At 41.5% G+C, this 22072-nt stretch overlaps 5 protein-coding genes across 5 annotated transcripts; 3 read left to right on the top strand and 2 right to left on the bottom strand.

Annotated features, from left to right (window-relative positions):
- Positions 1-8151: 8151 nt before the first annotated feature.
- On the top strand, positions 8152-9317 carry BDR25DRAFT_347185 (uncharacterized protein; the record flags this gene model as incomplete). The annotated part of the gene is made up of 2 exons (XM_033694244.1): positions 8152-8238; positions 8290-9317. Exons 1-2 carry the CDS (start codon positions 8217-8219, stop codon positions 9315-9317), a joined length of 1050 nt encoding a protein of 349 aa, XP_033540406.1. The 5' UTR covers positions 8152-8216.
- A 2301-nt stretch (positions 9318-11618) lies between these two features.
- Positions 11619-12323, bottom strand: BDR25DRAFT_108122 (uncharacterized protein). Its single transcript, XM_033683531.1, has one exon. It carries the CDS (start codon positions 12183-12185, stop codon positions 11775-11777), a length of 411 nt encoding a protein of 136 aa, XP_033540405.1. The 5' UTR covers positions 12186-12323; the 3' UTR covers positions 11619-11774.
- A 466-nt stretch (positions 12324-12789) lies between these two features.
- BDR25DRAFT_297916 (P-loop containing nucleoside triphosphate hydrolase protein) lies at positions 12790-15017 on the top strand (the record flags this gene model as incomplete). The annotated part of the gene is made up of 3 exons (XM_033689035.1): positions 12790-13863; positions 13930-14110; positions 14164-15017. 3 exons carry the CDS (start codon positions 12790-12792, stop codon positions 15015-15017), a joined length of 2109 nt encoding a protein of 702 aa, XP_033540404.1.
- An 807-nt stretch (positions 15018-15824) lies between these two features.
- On the bottom strand, positions 15825-18225 carry BDR25DRAFT_297914 (uncharacterized protein; the record flags this gene model as incomplete). The annotated part of the gene is made up of 3 exons (XM_033689034.1): positions 18013-18225; positions 17635-17962; positions 15825-17580 (listed from the first exon to the last, which is right to left on the bottom strand). The coding sequence occupies exons 1-3, from the start codon at positions 18086-18088 to the stop codon at positions 15825-15827; spliced, it is 2160 nt and encodes a 719-aa protein (XP_033540403.1). The 5' UTR covers positions 18089-18225.
- Positions 18226-18994: 769 nt separating this feature from the next.
- BDR25DRAFT_108116 (MFS general substrate transporter) lies at positions 18995-21146 on the top strand. Its single transcript, XM_033683530.1, has 3 exons — positions 18995-19200; positions 19260-20732; positions 20783-21146. The coding sequence occupies exons 1-3, from the start codon at positions 19114-19116 to the stop codon at positions 21113-21115; spliced, it is 1893 nt and encodes a 630-aa protein (XP_033540402.1). The 5' UTR covers positions 18995-19113; the 3' UTR covers positions 21116-21146.
- The last annotated feature ends 926 nt before the right edge of the window (positions 21147-22072 follow it).

The following is a 22072-nucleotide window of genomic DNA, read 5'->3' as shown; positions in this document are numbered from 1 at the left end:
AATGTTATATAAATTAATAATAAAGATGTCCTATATATTATTAATATAAACATATTATTTTAGGCTGCTACATTCCTAAAATCTATGTCTGCACAAGATACCTAGGATGCACTATGCAAATGCTAAATTAACACTTATTAAGGACCCCTAGACTACATTATGTATAACTTTAGTATAAACTTTACTTTAGAGAATTTTTAAGCTTATGCAAAGATTATAAAAGCTACATGTAGGCAGATGCCTATAAAAGCACATTAAGTAGTTAGAAAGGTTAAGCGTGTACATGCACCTCTCTAACAAGTGTTTAACATCCTAAAGACTAAGCTAGGTAACTGTATAGATAATAAGGCTATCCTGCAAATAGCAGTTAAGGCTCTAAATAACACAGCTAGCCTGCATAGTCTAGTACCTACACTGCTAGTCTTTAGAGCATACTTAAGAATTAACCTAAACTCTCTGCTATTACTAGACATTATTGCACAAGTAAGCGCTGTATAAAAAGTAATAAAGATACTTTAAAAGAACTATGTAAAAGTAAACATTAATTATATAATTAATACTTATAATAGCCTTATAACGCATAAAGTTCTTAACTTCCCCCTTAGCTTAAAGATTATAGCATAGAAAGAGAAGAAAGGCTAGACTAGCCTATACAAAATTAAGAGCATTAAAGAGAGAGATATTATTATTAAAAAAAAATAGCCTACTAAAGCTTTAATATACGCAGGTTAAACTATACTATAAAAAAAAGAAAGAAAACAACCTACTTATAATAAATAACCTAGATAAACTAATCTCTATATAAAAAGATCCCCTAAAGAAAAGAAAAAGAGGACAGCCTTATAAAAATATTATAGAGGCAGAACTAGAGCCTACTATAGACTAAGCCCCTTAGAATAGCAATGCTGCACTAGTGCAAAGGGAAGATATAGATACTAGAAGAAGTAAAAGGCAAAGAAAACCTGCATAAAGTCTAGACTAGGTATTTCTAACCTAAAAAAAAAAATAATTAGGCCTTATCTATTAAGCTCTGTATAGATAGTATAATTACTACACTTAAAAAACTATTTAAGAAATTAGACTATATAGAGATAGACACTTTAATTACTAATAGCACTTTTAAAGTTATAGTGTATAACTTAATAAGGTATAAAGGTTAGATTTTTAACCTTTACCTTATATAAAAAGTAAAAGGTAAAATAACTTAACTATATAAAAAATCCTGCCTAGTGTTTACTAGCTACTTAGACAAAGAGAAGAGAGAAATTCTTACCTAGTTACTAACTATTTAGAGGATAAGCTAGAGACTACTTTTAGCTATAAAAGTAAGCCTAAAAGCTATATACAGAATGCATTTTAAACTATGTAATATTATATAAGCATACATCTAATTAATAAATAAGCTTATGCGCACGCTGTACACAAAGCTACTAAAGGAGATACACTAGAGCTTTTTACTAAATATAATACTCTAGGTTGTATAACCCTTATATAGAGCTGCTAAATTAGGACTGTATTAGTTTAAGACATACTATAACTACTATAAAAAAAAGCTGCGCATGCATATCTTTTTATATAACCTCTACCTTTTAATTACTAATAAAAGAGAGCACACTTTTAGTATTACTAGCTTATAGACAAATAACACTTTAAGCATTATAATAAAAAATTTTACGCAAAGAGAAGAAAAGAAACTGTAAAAGGTAAAGTTCTATATAAAAGGTAAAACTATTTTAGCAGAGAAGCAGCCTATTAAGTTTAACAGCAGAAGGATTAAGCTTACACACAACATAGTAGTTCTTACTTAAAAAAGACAAGTAAGCTACTTTTATATAATTAACCTAGAAAATAAAAATGCTGCATAATAATATATTAAGTAATATGTAAAAAGAGCATATATTACATTTATATGTTAACTAGAGGCAGCATTTAACTTATTTATTACTGCACAAACTATAGACTCTTTATATAATAATATTAACACACTTAACATATAAATCTAATAGTAGATAAATAATAGTAAGTGTAGTCTTACCTTTTTACTATTACAGCTTAATTATGTAAAGCTGTTTATCTTTATAGATAGATTATTTACTAATAATAAGAACCTTAGCTTATAGCTAAGATTCTTAATTATATTAAGTAATAAGAACTATATAAAGTAAAGTAACTACTTTAAAATACTAAGTAACATTATACACTAGAATTTTACTAAATGTAAAAAAGTAACTAGAAGTGTTCTTACTAGCAAACTATATAAAATAGTTAGAAAGTTTAATAATGTAATTACTTTTAGTATAACTTTATAGTAAATTATATAAACACTTAAACTACTACTAATTTTAGTAGTAATCTACATAAATTTAAAGTCTTTATATAATTACCTTATTAAGCTAGGCACTACTAGTAAAAAGTAACTTATAATTAACATTATATTACTTTATAAATTATACAAGAAAAGGGAAATTACTAAAATAAAGTAAATTAATAGTAAAAATAACTTAGTAAATGCATATATAAAAAAAACACTAAACTAGGCTCTTTAATTATTAGTCTTAACTAACTGCCTCTCTGTCTAGATAGAAGCATCTGTGGACTAGCTAGACCCTGTGCGCAAAGATGCCCTAGACTAACTAGACTAATAACACCTTTATATAAAGCCTATTTCTTTTATTTTTTTATTATATGCACTTATTTTTCTTATTATAAGATTAGAAGAGAAGAATATGTAAAAAAGATAGTCTATTTATCTAGTATATAGAAAAAAAAAAGCTACTACCCCTTATATATAGTAGTCACAATGCAGACCACAGCTCTGCTATACGCATAAGGCGTAGGCATTAGCCTAGAAGTTAGCTAATATATAACACTTAATAAAAAAAAAGGCACTAGTAGTGCTACTATAATAACAAGTATATAAAGTTACTAGAACCTAACTGCAACTCTAGACTAGGACTGTAACAGCGCAGGCAAGACAATGGGTCCAAATGCGGTATAAATCCACTCAGAGGCATATAGGAGTGCGTGGGGACTCAGAGACCTGGGAATACCAATGACACCTATAGGCCTTGTACGTAGGATATCAGAAAACTACCAAGCTAGCTACGGGGCGAGGTGCGACTAAATACATGAGGGAATAGGGGTAACAGCAGGGGGCAGGGCAGAGTCGGGGCCAGGTCGAGTCAGGGTCGAGCCAGGGTCGGAGCCAGGGTCAGAGCCGATACGGGGACCCTTCGGATGGGTTCCGGGCGACCCGAGATGGAACGAGAATCGTTACAAGGACTGCATAGAAGTACCTCTTATAACGCACAACCTTTACTGCCTACAGCTGTAGATTAGTGCTAGTAGGTAAAACAACATTAATATTATAAAATAGTAAAGCTGCTACATGCTACTTCTTAGCTTGTCTATAATTAGCATTTTATATAAGAAGAAAGCAAAAGAGCTAAAAGATTTATATATTTATGCTAAGATGCTAAATAAACTACTAATTAGTAGTAGAACTAGTTAAAAGGGTAACATAAATGCGCCCTAGGCTGCTAGACTGCACAAGGATGTTAAAGACGCCCGCACTAACAGCGCTAGAGGTAGAGGAGGAAGGCTGGAGAGACATCTCTCTCTGTGTGTGTGTGTGTGTGTGTGTGTGTGCAGGCGGGAGTATCTGTTACTGTTAGCACTGTACAAAAAGAGAAAAGAGCTAGGGAATAGTACAGTAGAGCTTAGAAAGTAAAAAATAAAGAAAAGAAGGTAAAAAAGAAAAGAAGACCTTATTATATACACCTCTCTACGCACCTGCCTACGTAAAGATCCTACACTATTCTAGCATAAAACCCTACATAAAATAGTTTGTACACTGCTAAATTACTTATAAGGTAAGCGCATAAAGGCTAGATAATAATAGCCTAAAACACTTTACACTATTTATAAAGCTATCTACATAGCGCAACTAGCCTATTTTAACATATAGCATTACTAAGGCAAGTCTTAATAAATAGGGTAAAGTAAAGGCAGAACATAATTAAATAGACCTACATAGATAGAAAAGAGGTAACGCGTACAGAAGGCAACTCTTTAGATAAAAAGAAAAGTTGCTAGTGTCTGTACGCAGCAGCAGTGTTATAATCTAGATACAAGCAATTGCGCATAAGCAGGACCATGTATCTATGTTACATAATGCTTGTGCGTAAACCTCTGTGCGCGAACATCTAGATATCCCCCTTTTCCTCTGTACAGAGGAAAGAAAAGAGTAATAGAACTAGAAATATATTACTCTTACCTTACCTACTTTATACGCTGTGCACACTGTACACCACTCTTACTCTTGCTACTTAAGTGCTTATACTATAAGCAGCTAGCTGTTGGAGCCTATTTAACAGAGAAAGTATTAAGTCTATAGGTAATTTATATAGAGACATTCTCTATAGCGTTAGAACTAGTGCTAGTAGTAATAGTTTAGTATAGTAGTTTAATAAAATAGTAAAAGAATATTTTTTATAAGTTTATATAGTGTAATAGCTTTTATTTTATCTTTCTTAAAACTAATAACGTACCTAACAGGTTGGCTGGCCACACAGGTTGGCTAGCTACTTTTGCTAAGCCTCTACCACACTCTACTTATCTACATAATGCCTTAACAACAACACTAGATTAAATCTTCTAAAGAATGTTAAATATAGCTTACTCTTTAAGCTTTTAAATAAAACTTAAAACTTTTCTTATAACACGCTGCAGCTATTTATAATGTTTTTTATACAACACTAAGTAATTAACACGCTAGACAGCCTTTAAAAGTAAAATGCTAGCCTAAATTAAGAAATCTAACTAAGCTTAAAAAAAAAGTAGTTATTAAGTACATACTTAAGCTTATTACACGCAGATTTTTTCTTAGGCTTATAGCTATAGCTAATATAGCTAATTCCTTGCGCGCAGAGTGTAATCTAGGCTAGGTTAGCTTAAACTAGCCTAGTATATAAGTTAAGTACTACTTTAAGTTTATAATAAAGTTTAATTATAAGTATAATTATAAAAAAGTGCTTTCTAAAGATCTAAAGGTTATCTAGGGCTAGTTTTGCCTAGTAGCTAACATAAAAGCTAAGTATAGTATCTAAGATAAAGACATATATAACATTAATAAGTTAGGCTTTATAATAAGCTAAATATTAACTAAAGCAGTTATTATAGCTTTAGAAAAATAAGAACAGCTAAAAGTAATATAGTAAAGTAATAGAAAGTAGATAATAGTTATCTAAGGTATTAATATAACAAGGTAAGCTATTTTACTTTTTATTATTTTTAAAAGCTACTATTACCTCTTTACTTAGTATAAAAAAAATCTACTTTAAAACTAGGTTATTATAGTCTCTAAAAACAGCTAGATAATAAATAAGCTTAAGCTACAGTAGTTAAAGCACTTTAATAAGCATATAAAAAAAGTTATAAGCGCTTATTAGCTTTTTATTATTAATAGCTATAAAAGCTATAACTTACTTAATTTTTAGTAGTACTATAAAAAAAATAAGATTATTATTATTTACATGCCTTTACACTTATTGCACCTTTTATAGCCTTTTAATATAGGTTATTTTACCCTTTTTAAAAAGGTGTATAAGCGCTAAGCTAAAAATCTTATGTGTAACTAAATTACTTATATTATAAAACTTAAGTTTTTACTATGCTTCTTACACACTTATAATGTAGTAATTACTTTTAGTAATATCTAAAAAAAGGTTTTAAAGTGCTAGTTTAGTCTTATTTAACTTAGAATAAGTTAAAATAGCTTTTAATATCTAGTTATATACTCTATTACTACTACTACCTATTAATAACAAGCTCTAGCAGTTGTAAACTCTAAGTAATACTTTTAAATTTAAGTTGTAATTAATACTTATAAAGGTAAAAATTTAAAGGTATGTAAATAGCTTACTAATGTCTATATTAAAGGCCTTTAAAAAAGTTTTAAAAGGGGCAGCAATTATTGCGCATAAGCTAGTGTTAGTGTAAAAAGAGATTATAAAGCTTTAAGTAGTAAATAAGGCTGCTATATAACATAAATTGCATAAAAGAAAGTAAATTTAGGCAAAAAAGACTTTAATAGTTAAGAATAGAGCTTGTTTAACTGCTCTAAAGAAGTTTAGAGCATATAGTAATAGAAAGAAGCTAAAAACACAGGTGCGCGCTAAAGAAAGTAAGCTAAGTTAAAGGCAATACAGGCAGTGTAATTAGACTAGGCATAACTTACATATGTGTAAGAAAGTAGTAGAAGTAGACTCTAAATAATATCTTATGTTGTATTGCCCTATATAGGGCTAAAGTAGGCTGTTTTGCGCTAGAATAGGGTGGTTTTAGTAGGGGCTTGGCAAAAGTGGCCGGCCAACCCGTGTGGCCGGCCAACCTGTTAGGTACGTTACCTTTATTTTATAAAGTAGTAATTAGTTTTTATAAAAATAGTTAGCTAAAATTTTTAAAGTGTATAAGCTTCTACTTTATAAAGTTATTTTAAAAGTTCTTAAAAGTTTATACATTTATTATGCTTAATGCGCAGAGTTTTATAATTAAGTTAGCTATATAAATTAAGCTTTTTTTTAAGTGTGTTATTTAATAGTTTAATTTTATTTACTTAATTTTTAATATTTATCTACTTTACTAGAGTCTTTGTGTCAGATATGCGCACCTACTGTCAAGACAGGAGGAACGTTTGACGAAAGCTGCTACATAGTACGAGCAATAAGCTCGAACAGTATGTTGCTGCAAATTGCAGCATGTTACAGCATTCTGCAGCATTTTGCAGCATTTTGCAGCATGTTGCAAGCTGGTCGCGCATAGGGCAAGTGCGCGAGGGACTCGGATCGGCAAAACGAAAAGCCGAGCAACACGAGTAGAGCAGAAAAAGGATCGATAAATCAATACAATCAATCATCATCCCATACATCATATCTAAACCCATCATTCATCTCAGGAAGCCTAGAAACAGTGCTTCAATCTAACACTTTGCTAAGATGCCTACTAAAAGTATATATTAGTTATATGTTAATATGTTATGTTAGCTAGTTAAAGATAAAGCTAGTGTTACTTATTACTTTATAGTAGTTAGTTATATATTATTGCGCGCTATCTTACTTCTTATTATACACTACCTTTAAACAGCCTTATATAAAAAGATAAAACAGACCTTTTAGCGTTAAATAAGCACTACTATTTATATAATACCTTTAAATAGTAGTATATAGACAGGTTTTCTACTTTTTATTAAGTAACTAAATAAAGATTTATAGCTACTTATAAATAAATTTGACTCTGTCTTTACTCTTACTAATTTATACTTAAATTAGTAAAGAAAAAGATTTCTTTTATACATAATTTTTTAAATAGAAAAGTATAAAAAGAGGTTTTTATTTTACAGCATTTAAACTACTAATTAGTGTTAAATAGGCTCTATGCTAGCTATGCAAAGCAAAGAGGTTTGCATAGTGTACACATCGCGCAGGGGAGGGGTTGCAGGTAACTAGTGTTAATTCTTCTTGTTCTAAGTCTGTGCAAAGGAAAGAGGTATTTATCTGTCTATGCGTACAACTGTGACACAAGACTATGTCACGTGACGCCCAACCGCGTATTCAAATACTGCTATTTAGACAGCTTATATGTTTAGGTTAAAAGTAGCAGGAAAAACCTAGATGCATCTTATGCAGCTATTAGCGTTATGCTACGTCTAGCTATTTTTATTATTCTTCTAAATTGCAATGTCTATATTTTTATATAATAAAATAAAAAAAAGATACTTTTTATAATGCTTTATATAAAGTAAAGCTTAATATATATATCTATATATTTTATTATTTAAATTTTAAGCTATTCACTACTTTTATTATAAGTTAAAGTAAATAAATTTTTATTATCCTAAGCTAAATTTTTATTAAGTGCTTGTTATATAACTTATTAAAAGTATAATAGTATAAAAAATTAAGTAAAAGACTTATTATTTAAAATAGTTGCCTATTTAGCCTTAGCGCTAAATTAATTCATAGATCTGATCTAGATCTAGGATAGCGCCACGTGATTCCGGATAATCGATTCGGACCGATTCCCGCCAGCACTGTAAGCGAGCTAAGGGTGGAACTTAGAAAACTCAGCTCCCACTCTCATCGCACCCTCGCCCCAGATTCGAGTAGATACATACATACATCCCAACAATACACGATTGCCGCGTACGGTATGAAGCAATGCCTCGTTACCATTTTGAGGGTGGGTTCCAAGAAATCCAGTGCCCACTTCTAATTGCTAACCTTCTTGCAGATCAAGGACCCCTAAAAATTTGCGACGGAAGGCACGAAATCACCGAGATAGGCGGGAAGAACAAGAAGGCATCAACTCAACAACTATCTCTCTCATCTCTCCAACATTCGCCGCCACAAAGCACATCATCCTCTTTCCCCTTCTTTGATCTTCCCCGTGAGCTCCGAGACCAGATCTATCACTACGTATGGCTGGGAAAATGCATGATACTCACAGAAAGCCATGTGAAATTTCATGTTGACTACATGCGGAAGCAACCACGAGACATATCAACCTCAACATGCCATAACTCCAATGCGCTGGGCTGGATCCGTGCCAGCAAGCAGCTTCGATGCGAATCTTTCTGCCAGTTCTACAAGTATGCTCATTGCACCAGTTTCAGCCAGTTTCCCGGAAACAACAACATCGTAGGGCTCATTCCAATATACTGGTTTGGTAAGGTACAGAGAATGGATTTATTCATGAAAGTGACTTTCCATTTCGACAACATCGAAGGGGAGCGCGATCGGAAGCGCTTCACAATCCGCCCAAAGCTGGACTTACTTATATCCCACCTCCAAACCCTCCGGTTACAGTCCCAGCCTTTACCGTTCAAAGAAGTCAACCTAAAGGTCTCACTGCGAAACATTCCATCATTCTACGTGCCAGGAACCATGAATTTGGAACCCGGATGCTGTGTCGATTTCTCTAGCCTCCTGGTTTTTGGGACAGGGATGGAGCGGGTTGGAATTGTTATTGGGTATCCGGGCTTGCACATGATGATTCCACGATATAATAGGACGATTATTACGATTAATTGGGGGAATGAGACAAGTGGGAGGGTTACTGTGAGGAATACGGTTGTGCCGAGACTGCAGTTGGAGTTGGCTAGAGTCGGGAAGTTAATGGTTGGAGGGGAGGATGAGGATGTGGAAGAGATGTCGCAGATGGGCTGGACGGAGGAAGAGAGAGAGGATGTTTGGAGTTGGTACTTGGAGGTGCGCCGAGACGTTCTAATACAACCAACAATAGTTGCTCCAAGAGCTTAACAGGCCAAACTACGTAGACTTAATTTGCAATGATATGACTGCAATGAGATATTCGACACCCAGCAACCAGAAATACTTCACAGAGGGTTGAAGATTGAAGCCTATAAATTGGCGCGAGATCCAGAAGAGGCTGGCCCGCTACAACGTATCCTAGATCGCGTTTCCCCGTCGCCTTTCATGATGACAATGCCCTGTCCCTTTTTGCTTAAAGGCAGTAAAGCGCCGCAATTCTCGTCACAAAGCATTGCCCACTATGAGGATGCCAGACGCAAAACACAATAGACTTTATTCATTCACTGCAATCGCAATCGACAAATTTGTGCACGTATAACCTACTCTACTCACATACTGGAACATCACTAGAACATATAGCATCAATTAGCCTAGTCATAACGCGAAATAACCGCTTTCCTAACCACTCTAATCCGGCACGGCTACACCTTCTTCCTCAAAGGTTACCCTTATAAATCCCTCTATTACTGCTGCCTAACCCACGAAGCGTACCCCACCCTCTACATCATTACATACAAAAAAACAGCTCTCTGCGTGTGTGTCCCAAAATCCACATCATTCCATGTCCTATCTCTCACCAAAATCTCAACGCGTTGTCTTGCAATCGAGAAACGCGACGCAGCTTGATCCGCGAAGACAATGTCAAGTTAGAAAGGCAGTTCCCAAAGACATCAAAGCAAGAGACGGAGGTGGTGTGGAAACTTAGGTTTAGAAAGTACTCGAGGAGAACAGGAAAGACGAGGAAGAGGAAGGTTGTGTTGGCTGTTATTGCCCATGTTAGGCATAAACTTACGCAGTATGATAAACTGCTAAGAGGTGAGATGGAAAGAGATACTGCAAGAAGGGTAAAGTAGAAAAAGATAGAGGGTGTGTTTAGGGGGTTAGGTGCAATGGGGGTACGCATTCAAGGTATTGACGTTGGAATTATGCTTCCACTAACCATTGAAACTCAAGACCCCCTTAGCATCTTAGTTATTAAGATGAGCATATCAAAAACTAGGCCTAGGTGTGTCGGTTTTTAATCTAATCCCGGTACACGTGGAAGATATACCGGTTACTCCAGCATCGCGAGGAATGCCCTATACCAATGCGTTGCCCAATAATAAATATACCTCCAAATATCTTATTCACGCCACCACGCTGCGGCGCTTCTATAAAGTTGGGGCTCATAGATGTAAGTGACGAATGTTAATAGATCAATATTTCCCTGCGTCTAAGTCACAGGAGAGATTTAAATCTCATGTGTAAGATATTTCCCTCACTGTCCATCCAATTTTGTTATGCGGTCGACCGTTTCATCACTATCCTCGAAAACCCAAAGCTCACGAAGCTGAGAATGGGTCGCGTCATAAGCTAGCCTAACTACATAAGGCCGAGGGTCTAAGATGGGGAACTAAATTCGAGGCGCTGAACAAGATCGGGCCTGCGTTCATGCCGAATGTGTCAGAAGGTGCCTTCGCAGTACCAACCATGTTATCGAACGAAGAATTGAAAGATACAGACATACAACTTCTCAACAGCGTTCAGCATTCGTTCCGTTGGATAGAGTTGTAGCAAGCTCCACTCGCGTTAGGGCCTCTCCGATGAGAGCAAGGCATTTGGATAAGCTGACAATCGCATTCTTGTGGGTTATTAATGCCTGTATCTTACCATCAGCAAAGTCTCAAAGTTGCTCTCCACGGAAAATACTGACTACAAACAGGAATTTCATGGCTCCTCACACAAGTGCAACATACTCCGGATGATGTTGAGCAAGCACGTTGAATATGTTCCCGTAATATATGATGCTCCTTGTCGCTCGGTCAAGTCATTTCCTCAATTTCTGGTTTCGAGATTGTTCGAAATTCCTTTGCGCCTGAAATACAATCATTTCTACGGCCTGCATGTGCGTAGCTGGCGCCACCATCGCGACTTTACGATTGTCGTGCGTGACTTCACGGGAAAAACGATACATTGCATTGCGATAGACTTCCTTGAACAGTATTTCTTTTTGCCTGTCATTATTGTTCAGCAGAGGAGACATAGACAGCAAACTTGAAGTACCTCTCGCTACGCTTTTCACCTACCCATTCCTGTTCTAGTGAGCTCATGGTTAGAAGCGCATGTAAAAGAAGTCCTCAATCTGCTGTATAATAAAGAAAATATGAATTGAGGGTGATAGGGCTTAGCTTTTCGACGTGTCCAAGGTGGAGATAAAGGAGCGGGTGGGCGGTGCACGACTGTTGCGTTTCTTTGGCGAAGATGCATGAGATCCCAGCCTCAGCCTTTCTCACAAAACCTTCACATGTTCTATCGCCTTCATACTTCTTAATGATATACCGATGGACCTTTTCGTACGATGAGACTATTCACTACAGCTAGTGACCATCGATAGTCTCTCCATCCATGCTCACCCGCCTCCCTGCGAGCTCAGATTCCCGGTCTCCTGACGTCAGCCATCACAGCCTACCATTCGAAATTAAATGGATGCTGGGCGTTATTCGCGAACCGCAATCTGGTGCGCGTCCGATCATATCTCTCCTCACGATTCACAGAGCGCAAGTAGTTTGGATAGAGATCGCGAAGAGAGCTCCAGCCTCGTGAACGAAGCTGAAAGCGCGTATTCGGGCGGCGACGAACACTCTGATCAGTCCCAACCAGCGGGGACATCGATTTACAATACTGGAGGTGGGACGGACAGTAAACCCAAGGGAGAAGAAGAACAATTAGAGGAAGCATTCGGTCCTCCTCAATCGAAATCGGTATCGGAGAGATCGGGCGAGGCGTGAGTAACAACAATCTCGAACAGCCAGAAGAAAGCGAAGCCTCCCCGAACGAGGAACTTCTTCTTTCCGGCTTCTCTGTTGCAAGGCACATCACGATATCGCGCGACCAGACTGCGGCCAGCAACCACTTGAGAGAGCAACTCGCAGCTGTATATAATTCAGATCTCGACCAAGAGAAGCCCCCAGTGGAGCAAATTGGGCTTGGATCAGATACGTTTAACTTGGGGGTACCTGACGACTCTTTGGATAATTTCGACTTCGATTCATTTCTCCATGTTGGTGGAGAAGAAAATCCAAGCAGTTTTGGAATTCCTGACGTCACTATTGGCGATCCAGAAGTCGACGTTCTACCGCTACTTTCAACCACAACCAGACCCTCTAATCTACTAAACACACCAAATTCTGCGACGTCTAGATTGCCAACACTTCACCACCCGGCCAGTGGGGCCCCTGAGCAAATTGGGCGCGTCTCCAAAAGAAAGGCCAACGATGAGGATGCTGCTGTGAAGCATGCCAACGCTCGGTCAGAGATGTTGAGAGGGAGACACAACGGGACTCGCTCCAGACCTACTCTGTTGACCAAAGACGATGATGAAGCAAGAGGACAAGGAATCACTTCAAGTGTACAGGGGCCACCGACATTCAAGAAGAGGGCTAACAACTCGTTGCAGCCAGGCCGTCAAGAACCATCGACTATGGTCAAGGAACTCGCCACGCGGATAGCCGTACTCGAAACCGAGAATGAAAGACTCAAAAACAAACAAGTTCCTCCTAAAAGGAAACCCAGGATCCAGATACTCCATGCTTTCACCGAGCGTCAAGACCAGATTATCTGCCTCCAAGAACCGAGCTGGACATTCGACAAGAATGATTGTCTGAAACTCAAAGCAGAATCACCCCTTTTCAATCCACAACAGTATTTCCAAAAAAATGGAGATATTGTATTAGTAGTGTACAAGTGGTACTCCGCGCCGGGGCTCTCACGTGCGGGGGTTGCGAAGCGACTGGGTGCAGATACTTTGCCTGCTCCAACATCGGCCTCTGAGAGCATTGAGATCAAGTCAAAAGAAATTCGCAGTGCTTTGGAGATAATCCTTAAAGCACAGCCTTCTTTCCAACGAGACTTCCCAGAACTCTCCCTAGACAAGCCATTAATGGCCCCTTACTCATTTTGGTTTCGGTACAGACACAACGCCTCTGTGTGGTCATCACTACAGTCAAACCATCAAATGCTGCTCAAGATCCTGATTGGTTTGATAGAAAAGAATTATAGAAGCCTGTACGAGGGGGCATCTAAGCAGCACTCCAGAGGTCATGTTTCACATGATTCCATGGAATTCCTATTTCAACCTGGAGACGTTGTCGTATGGAAGGATGGCGAACAGGTCAAAGGGGCTCTCACCACAGGAGTTCCTGTACTGAAGGAAATTTCCTATTACAGAACGCACAGAAAAGAGGCTTTCGTAAATTTCCAATCAGAGGTGGATGCCGAAGCTAGCAAGAAAAAAATCGCATGGCACTGGGAAGTACCGTGTTGGCGTCTCGGATATAACGGAGACTTTCATAAAGTAACAGCATCCCCGCACCTTGAGTTGCTTGCTGAAGGATTCGCGGATGTGATCAAGATACAAGATCTCAATTTGTACCCGGTGCGGTTTGCTAGTAAGGAGGTGCAACAACAGTTGATGGAAAGAGGGAAGACTTTCTGGTCCTGTAGGACGAAGAGATTTGTGGCGTATCGGGGTACCGACGAAGATACACTCAACGCTGTAAGTGTCGTGTTGAATCTGCGTTGAGAGTAAACTAACGCTGAACCCTTTAATTAGGACGGTGAGCGATATATGGTCGACTTTGCATCGTACAAGACCCTTCACCTCGACAAGCAATCATCAAAGAAGTCTGGAGCAAGAACCGATCAAAACACAATTCCGGTAATCGTTTCTGAGCAGAATGGATTGCCTTCAATACCGGAACTATATCTGTTCCCAAACACTATCCCTGGTTTTTCGTTGCGGCGTAAAAGATGGAGCAAGTACTGCCTTGCGTCATGAAATAGCAAAGCTAACAAGTCATAGATGATCTTATTGTGGACCGAATACGTGAAGTGGCATGGAACAAGGAAGTCTTCAAGCATCTCGTCGCAGATGATAAGACTAAAGAGTTTGTCCAGGCTCTTGTGGCGAATCGCATCTCGGCTGAAAGGAATACCGACTTGATACAAGGGAAAGGGAACGGGCTTATTATGCTCTTACATGGCGGCCCTGGCACGGGCAAGACTTTCACAGCCGAGAGTGTTGCAGAAATGGCAGAAAAGCCTCTATATCCCGTCACTTGTGGCGACATTGGCACAGAGCCTGAGCAAGTCGAGAAATATCTGGAATCTGTATTGCACATGGGCAAGATATGGGATTGCGTTGTTCTACTCGATGAAGCTGATGTCTTCTTGGAAGAGAGAAGCATGACCGATTTAACACGTAATGCTTTGGTATCGGTTTTCCTCCGCGTACTTGAGTACTACGACGGCATTCTGACCCTCACATCTAATCGCGTAGGGACCTTTGATGAAGCCTTCAAATCGAGGATCCAGCTCGCCTTACACTATCCAAGTCTCACCAAATCGCAATGGTGTTGCATCTGGAAGAATTTCATCGAGCGGTTGAAGTCACTGGCGGAGCCAGATATCGACTTCGACGATATCGAATGCGGCGTCATGGAACTGGCTAACGAAGAGCTCAATGGGCGACAGATACGCAATTCAATCACGATCGGGCGACGGCTGGCCAGGTTCCAAGGAAAAGCACTATCACATCAGCATTTAAGTCATGTCATCAAAGTCTCAGGGCAGTTCGAGACCTACCTAAAAAATACGAAGGAAGGCTTGAGCGATGATCGGATTGCAAGGGCAAATGGAATTCGTTTTTGAAGGCACAAGCAACGAGCAAGTAGTCTTAGAGGATGGGAGTCTAGTCATGCACTGCATTTGATAATTCTGAGTGAAACACCCGCTATTATCTGAAGAGTTCTTACAGTAATATTACTGTAGCTGTAGTGGTTGCAGGACAGCCTAACCTGGTTGGTCGCATGTGGTTAGGTATGCAAGGCAGCACACCTGCACACTTTTACAATCTATATATTCAATGCAGGTTATCTGCCCAACTTGCTAATCGACTGCTCCTTCAAATGACTTAGCTGTTACAGTTATGAGCCGAGACATCGACTCCAACTACTGCATTCAATTCTACTGTTATTGGCCAATTATTACCCGCATTAATCGATAGATTGTTAATACTACCAGCCTGACGTCACCAGTCACCGATTATGACACTTTCTATACGCATATGTCTACGAGCCCTTTTTTTACGCCCCCTTTTATTCCAGCGCTAAACAATATGTAGGGCCTTCGCTCTAGCCGAATAATCAGCAACCTTTATAGTCTATTGAAGGGTAGCAGGAAATGACCATCCAAAGTGTCAGGCTTCGCGTGGAAACCTTGTTACTCTAGATAAAGAGCATAGTGAGGTTGGAGTCCCTAGTGACAGGACATTTTCAAACTTTTGTCTATCAACTTCTAAGTTATTGTTTGCTAGGTGCATGGGATGACCCCTACATGGAAGGTTGTCGTTAAATTTCATGCGCGGGAGCACTAGGAATGCAAACCCCTAAGGGCAGCGACTATATTTACAGATCCATGCTAGTAATACAAACGAACCTTTGAATGCATACGAGAGTTTTATGAGTTACCCTCGATAAACCCCAACGGTTTCAAAAACTGCCTCCACACTGCCACAAATTCTTTTCGATCTTTCTTACTCTGAAATTCGATCTTGAGCTCTGAGTACCCGAATCGATTGAGATTATTGGAGCGATTCGAACATCCAAATACCTCTGATTTCGATGATCTTATAGAGAACGCCGAGGATGATGCAACAGAGGTTGCAGTGTTCATCCTAGCCAGTGCCCCAAGTTCTACACCGCCTCCCTCGAAACCTTTAGAACTTTTCCTTCTCTTGAATAGTTTGTCTCGTGTCCACTTCCCAGGGTCCTTCGAGAAGACTAGTTGTAACTTCTCGCTGTTTTTTTTGTAGGTCGCATCGTCCAGCCATTCAAACCCGTAATGAGGTTCCTCGACCCAGTGAGCATGGTCTTGGGGTAAAGCGCTAGTATAGAAGAGTAGAACGAGGACGTCTACTGAGATAACCCCGTCAAAATCTTCGTGCTTTTCTCTTCGTCGCCAAAGCCTAATATTCTTTCCACGACACTCGGGTTTGTTTTTGTTTGACGATATTGTGATAATAGGTCGATCAAACAGCAAGTCCGCTTGGTCCTTGCCGTTGTTCGTATACAGGAGGGTTTGAAGCTTCTTGGATGACTCGTGGTCGCCGAAAGTGTACTTGATATCTGTACATCTCTTGTCAAGCCGCCCGAAGGAGCTCCTTGGGAAGTCAATCGATACGTCTCCATCAGCATAGCTCGTGCTCAGTGGGATAGAAGGACCAGTGGCGGGAAAATGATGCGCAATCCAAACCTGTACTTTTTTCGTCCTCTCATCGCGATACACCGACCGTATACTCAGCCCGTGGTCCTCTCGGTACCGCCAATGAACATCACACTCCCTACTTTCTACAGTCTTGCTCGTGCTACGTTCAACTTGCACCTTCCTACACAACTTATTCCACTCGAGTGCGCCGTCTCCCAGAGCTATGGTCGCGAGACTCGATACGGAAAACTTAGCTCTTAAGGGACGGTCATCGGGGGTTGTACCGACCGTACTCGTACTTGAGACACCTGGGCGGGAGTCGGGGCTCGTGGCACTGAAGCTGCTACGGTTGGTAGAGACTGAAGAGGCCCGGCTGGGGTCAGAAGAGAGGTTTCCCCAATCTATCGCAGCGAATGGCCCTTGCTCAATTTGCGGACTGCCTCGGGGAGAGACATTAGGTGATATAATGGAAGTGGGTCGGATTGTGGCGGAGGAATCCGCCACTGACCGGCCGTCGAAAGCAGTTAGTGACATGTCGCTGTCAAGTGTGAACGTTCGCTGGGGTATCTGTGGCATATCTCTAACTTCCTGGCGGATCGCATCGCTTGGCGAAAGGTTGGACCGCTTTTCAACCGCCACTCGCTTCGCTCGGTTCTCTTCAACCATAATTGCATCCTCGAGCTCCCTCCGTAGATGATATAGAACCGCTGCCGTCTCAGCATCCCCACTCGGAGTAATCGCGGGAGTTGCGCCATACGATAGCGGTCGCGTGAGATTATCACCTTCACGAGCGATTCTCTCGTCTTCATTTCGAAGCCATCGGTTGAAGACAAGCCAGTCCTTGTACAGCTGGTCGGCTTCAGAAGGTGCCGGAAGAGCATTTCTGTTAGCCGCTGAACCACTTCCAAGGGCGTAAGTGGAGTACATCTGGCCACCGAAGCTCATGGAACGAAATGGAGCCGAGTCGAGGAGCCGCTGGGTTTGTTTAGTGGCTTCTAGGTGAAGTCGTCTGCTAAAAGTTAGTGAAGGAAGGAGCCAGTGTTGCTGGGTGTAGTATCCATACAATTGCAAGAAGCTTATGCACATCTGCAGCGCTTGATAGTGTCCGGTGATTTGCTTTCGAAGCCGATCAAGCTCTGTCTCCTTTCCAATATACCTGATTGTGTAGGTGAACTTCTTCACAGTCATTCTCTTGTGGTCGACAAGATTGTCCGCGTAGGGCTTGAGGGTCGTTTGACATTTCTGGAGTGTTTCCTTGAAATCAAGGTAAGGAAAAGGTAATGGTTTGCCGTATTCCCTCATCAACTCGTCAAGCTGGACGAGGCAGTGGTGAAAGGTCGAGAACTCCTTGATGAGAGCCTCGACCTGGGCCTCGGAATTGTCGTTTGCATCTATGGCTGTGTGAGCAGTGATATGTTGGCTGATGGATGAGAGCTCCGACCCTTGAAAGCGATATAGATACGGGTAGAGAATTCCACCAACTTGATCACATCCGAGGGGCTAACTCCAAAGGACATGACTGGCACTCGAGACCGCGCTCATGCGCAGCAAATACTGCAGTGCATGCAAGAATCCTGTGACAGCGACAGAAGGGAAGGTCGCATGCTCGGCCCCAAAGATGTGATTGTAAAGGTGAACGACCCCAAAGCCCCACTGGGGAGATCCCTCGTCCTTCTGACGCACCGGGTCTGGGGTGGCTGAGCATTATGCCTGGCGCCCTCTGCACGGATTGTAATAAAGGCTTATATGTCGGTTCCAACGTAGGCGTGTTGATGAGGAGATGCCTCCTCGTGTTTGATGCGCGTGGCGCCAGCCAGCCGTGTTGGCTTCCTGAGCATGGGGCGGAGCTCTACGCAATCAGAGCTTCAGACACCAACACGTGGGGCTGTCGGTTCGTCTGAACCCATGCGTCCCTTTTCGAAATTCGATTCAGAACATTTCCAAATCACCGAGTGCGATTTCTTTCGCTCCTGTGGCGGTGCTGTCAAGAGTATTTTGAACAGATTGCTCGAATCAGGGCACCGAGCACGTCCTCTCTCATGCACCTTGACCAGCTCTCCATCTCCCCTGCGCCTCATCTGTCTGCTTCTCTTGCCCTGGGTAAATGTCTCCCGTCAAACCCCATCTTGCGTTGCGAACTGTGTAACAACCCGGGATCAGTCAGTCTATTTTCAATGCCTCCATCTCCACCATAACGAGGCTTGCACAGCTGTTCCACCACATCCAATACTCCAAAGACAGACACGAGGCTACCACACCTTGCCTAATATCGTTCACCGGACGCAGCCACCCTTAGGAATGCCTTGCCGCGGTCATGGCTCCGAAATGCCCCCCCTGACCTGTGGCTTTTCACTTAGGGCTGAGTCCATTGGGCTAACAATAATATGAAGGATTACCTCCCATGGTGATGCTCTGCGGGACCATTCACAACTAACATTTCCGTGCATTTTGGCCGAAAGATTTGGGCAAAGCGGCCTTCGATTTCAGTTGTACCTTGCGCTTATTCTTAAATCTCATCTTTCTCTCAATTTATACAGTCGCAATGGGTCTTCGGAAATGGGTGAACCGTCCAATGAGGGGCTATCACATGGGTGTGGAAGATCTGACCAGAGGAGATGAAGGGATTCCAGTAAGTAGTATTGCTGCTCTCTGTTTCGTGTACGCGGGCCTGGTGCTGATATTCCCTAGGTGTCAAAACGACGAAAATGGGCCCTCCAAACTATTGATGCCGCCCCGTTTCAAGTCTGGGTCGTCGTCGTCGCCGGCATAGGTTTTTTGACAGATGCATTTGATATCTTCGCGTTGAACGTGGTCACTCCCATGATCGGCTACGTCTATTGGCCAGACAACAAGGATCATGATGGAGTTCCTACTGTCCCGGAAAGCATTGCAACCAGTATGCTATGCGCCACACTTGCCGGAACCATGTTTGGCCAGATCGCATTTGGATTTGCGGCAGATATACTTGGTCGTCGGAAAATGTACGGGCTTGAACTTCTCATCGTCATCGTTGCTACCATCCTCATGGTCATGAGCTCCAATGGAGAAAAGAATAGTATGGCTATTGGTGGCTGGCTAATCACATGGCGTGCAGTAATGGGATTAGGAATAGGGGCAGATTATCCTCTATCGGCGGTAATTACGAGTGAATTTGCTCCACGGAAGTATCGGGCCCGGATGTTGTCCTGGGTGTTTTTTGCGCAACCTGTCGGACAGCTCCTGGCCAACGTCCTGTCTCTTGCGGCTGTATCTGGTTTCCATTCCCAGATTACCAACACCGAATTATCCTGTGGGGACGATTTCAAATGCTACAGAGCCGTTGATCGACTTTGGAGGCTTGTCGTTGGAATCGGAGCCGTTCCCGCGATCATCGCGCTTGCATTTCGGTTCACCATACCGGAGAGTCCCAGATACAAGCTTGATGTTCTCCGGAATGTTAACACGGTCTTTGAAGACACCAAAGACTATTTTGGAGCTCCAGAACTTAACCCCGAAGGTGGTGAAATGGACACGCTGACAGAAGTACGAGACAGCAGGTCTCCAGCAACACGAGGAGAGAATAGCGGCAGGCTGTCCAGCAGCTCCTCTGATATCGGCGCAGATGAAGTTATTGATGACGACAGTGAAGATGACCAGCCTCAAAATGAAGAAGAACAGCATCGCCCGGCTGCTCCATCTGTTCAACTTCCCCCTGGAGATCCAAACTTCGTCCCACCACTAGCATCGCGCAAGGACGCCAAGAAATTCTTCCTCGAGGAAGGAAACTGGCGCTATCTGCTCGGAACGTCCTTAAGTTGGCTATTCCTCGACTTCGCCTTCTATGGATTAGGCCTTTCATCTCCAACCATTGTCCGTCACATCTGGCAGGATCCAAAGGCCGGGAGAGACCACGTATATTCCTCTTTGAAAGGCAACAGTCTCCACACCCTCGTCATGGTCTCTATTGGCGCTATCATTGGTGGAGCTGTTATGATTAAGGTGATCAAGTACGCCTCGCCGAAAGTTATCCAATTCTGGGGTTTCCTGGTCCTTTTCGCTCTCTTCATCGTGACCGGTAGTGCATGGACAAAGTTACTCGAATCCAGTCGATCGGGACTTATTGTTCTCTACGTACTGTGCCAGATTGCGTTCAATCTTGGACCGAATGTGACTACATTCATTGTATGTTCCGCACAATTTTCCTTCGCGTCGCTTGTACTCATATTTCTCAGATTCCGGCCGAAATCTTCCCCACAAGATATCGCTGTACAAGTCACGGCATCGCTGCCGCATCGGGCAAGCTTGGTTCATGGCTTGCGCAGATATTCCTCGCCTTCGCATTCAACTCGGATACCCAGAAGGAGCAGTTTGGTTCGGAAAGAGATAATTTTGGCCACGTGCTTCAAGTCATGAGCGCCTTCATGATCGCCGGTGCGATCACAACATACTTTTTGGTTCCAGAAACCAGAGATCACGATAATAAAAGTCGTACGCTCGAGGTTCTCGCGTGTGGGCGCAAAGTGTTGAAAGAGTTGAATCAGCAAAGGCAAAGCGAAGACGAGTGATGGCGTACGAGATCTTATACCAGAATGTGCGAGGTACGTGCTTTTTCTTGTAGATAATTTTGCAAAAGAATCTTCAAAGATTCCCCTACCTCGTCACTGCTCGAATGTGGGCATTTATTCTCCTCGGCTCTAGGAAGTCAGGGAGGCAAAGCGAGCCATCCAAGATTGTTGAGGTAATAGTGTTCCAAATGCCAGGGATAGTAATTGCCCAGCCCGAACAAAAAAAACTCAGGAAAATGACCCAACACGGCCTATGTTTGTCGGGCACGTGTAGCTTTCGAACCCCCTACTCTATAATGGTGAGCAAGTCCTTAGAACTATTTGCTTAGGTCTTCTTTGCACTCGTACTAGCTCTTATAATCGGGGCTGGCAAACCCAGCATTGGTCGGATCTTCGATCGAAAATCTGCAATTTGGAGTAAGATCTGGACCTAGATTGGAAGATCGGACACTGCATGGAGTAATCGCTACAAACACTCTGTGTCCCGTTCTGACAGGTCATGTGGCCTGATACTTGTAGCCTGAGGTCTAGACTCATTTTCTTCTATGTTAAAATATGCTTCAGATAGCCATATCCATATGCTGCTGTCTCCCTTCAATGTTTGAATGGGATTGTCGATGAACATGACCTTAGAGGATCCGGCTCCATGTTAGTAAAACAGCCTATCGATGTCAGTGCGCAATAGGCGGCCATCCCTTCATTTAGCCTTCCATGGGTCGAAGAACAGGGCCAAACATAGCGCCAAAATAAGACGGCCGTCTTTGGTCGACGGGTCGGCGCTCTCTAAGGGCGACTTTTTACAACGATTATTCTCAACCATGCCGACATGCTCGTTGAAATGCCAGCCTCGTCCAACCCCAAAAATATACATATCCACTACCAGCGAGCGGAGAATTTGGTAGATCTTTCCGGAAAGAATCTCATGTTCATAAGTAGCCTATCGTTACGAAAGGGGGC

Source organism: Lindgomyces ingoldianus (assembly GCF_010093535.1).
Source record: "Lindgomyces ingoldianus strain ATCC 200398 unplaced genomic scaffold BDR25scaffold_58, whole genome shotgun sequence".
NCBI classification, from domain to species: Eukaryota; Fungi; Ascomycota; class Dothideomycetes; order Pleosporales; family Lindgomycetaceae; genus Lindgomyces; species Lindgomyces ingoldianus.
This window is presented reverse-complemented; position numbering and strand designations above follow the sequence as displayed.

Excerpts from the sequence above, each read along its gene's own strand:
- BDR25DRAFT_108122 (XM_033683531.1), bottom strand. The coding sequence starts at position 12,185 with ATGTGCCTTGCAACAGAGAAGCCGGAAAGAAGAAGTTCCTCGTTCGGG.
- BDR25DRAFT_108116 (XM_033683530.1), top strand. The coding sequence starts at position 19,114 with ATGGGTCTTCGGAAATGGGTGAACCGTCCAATGAGGGGCTATCACATG. Across the intron at positions 19,201-19,259 it reads GAGGAGATGAAGGGATTCCA|GTGTCAAAACGACGAAAATG; the intron begins GTAAGTAGTATT and ends GATATTCCCTAG. Across the intron at positions 20,733-20,782 it reads CGAATGTGACTACATTCATT|ATTCCGGCCGAAATCTTCCC; the intron begins GTATGTTCCGCA and ends CATATTTCTCAG.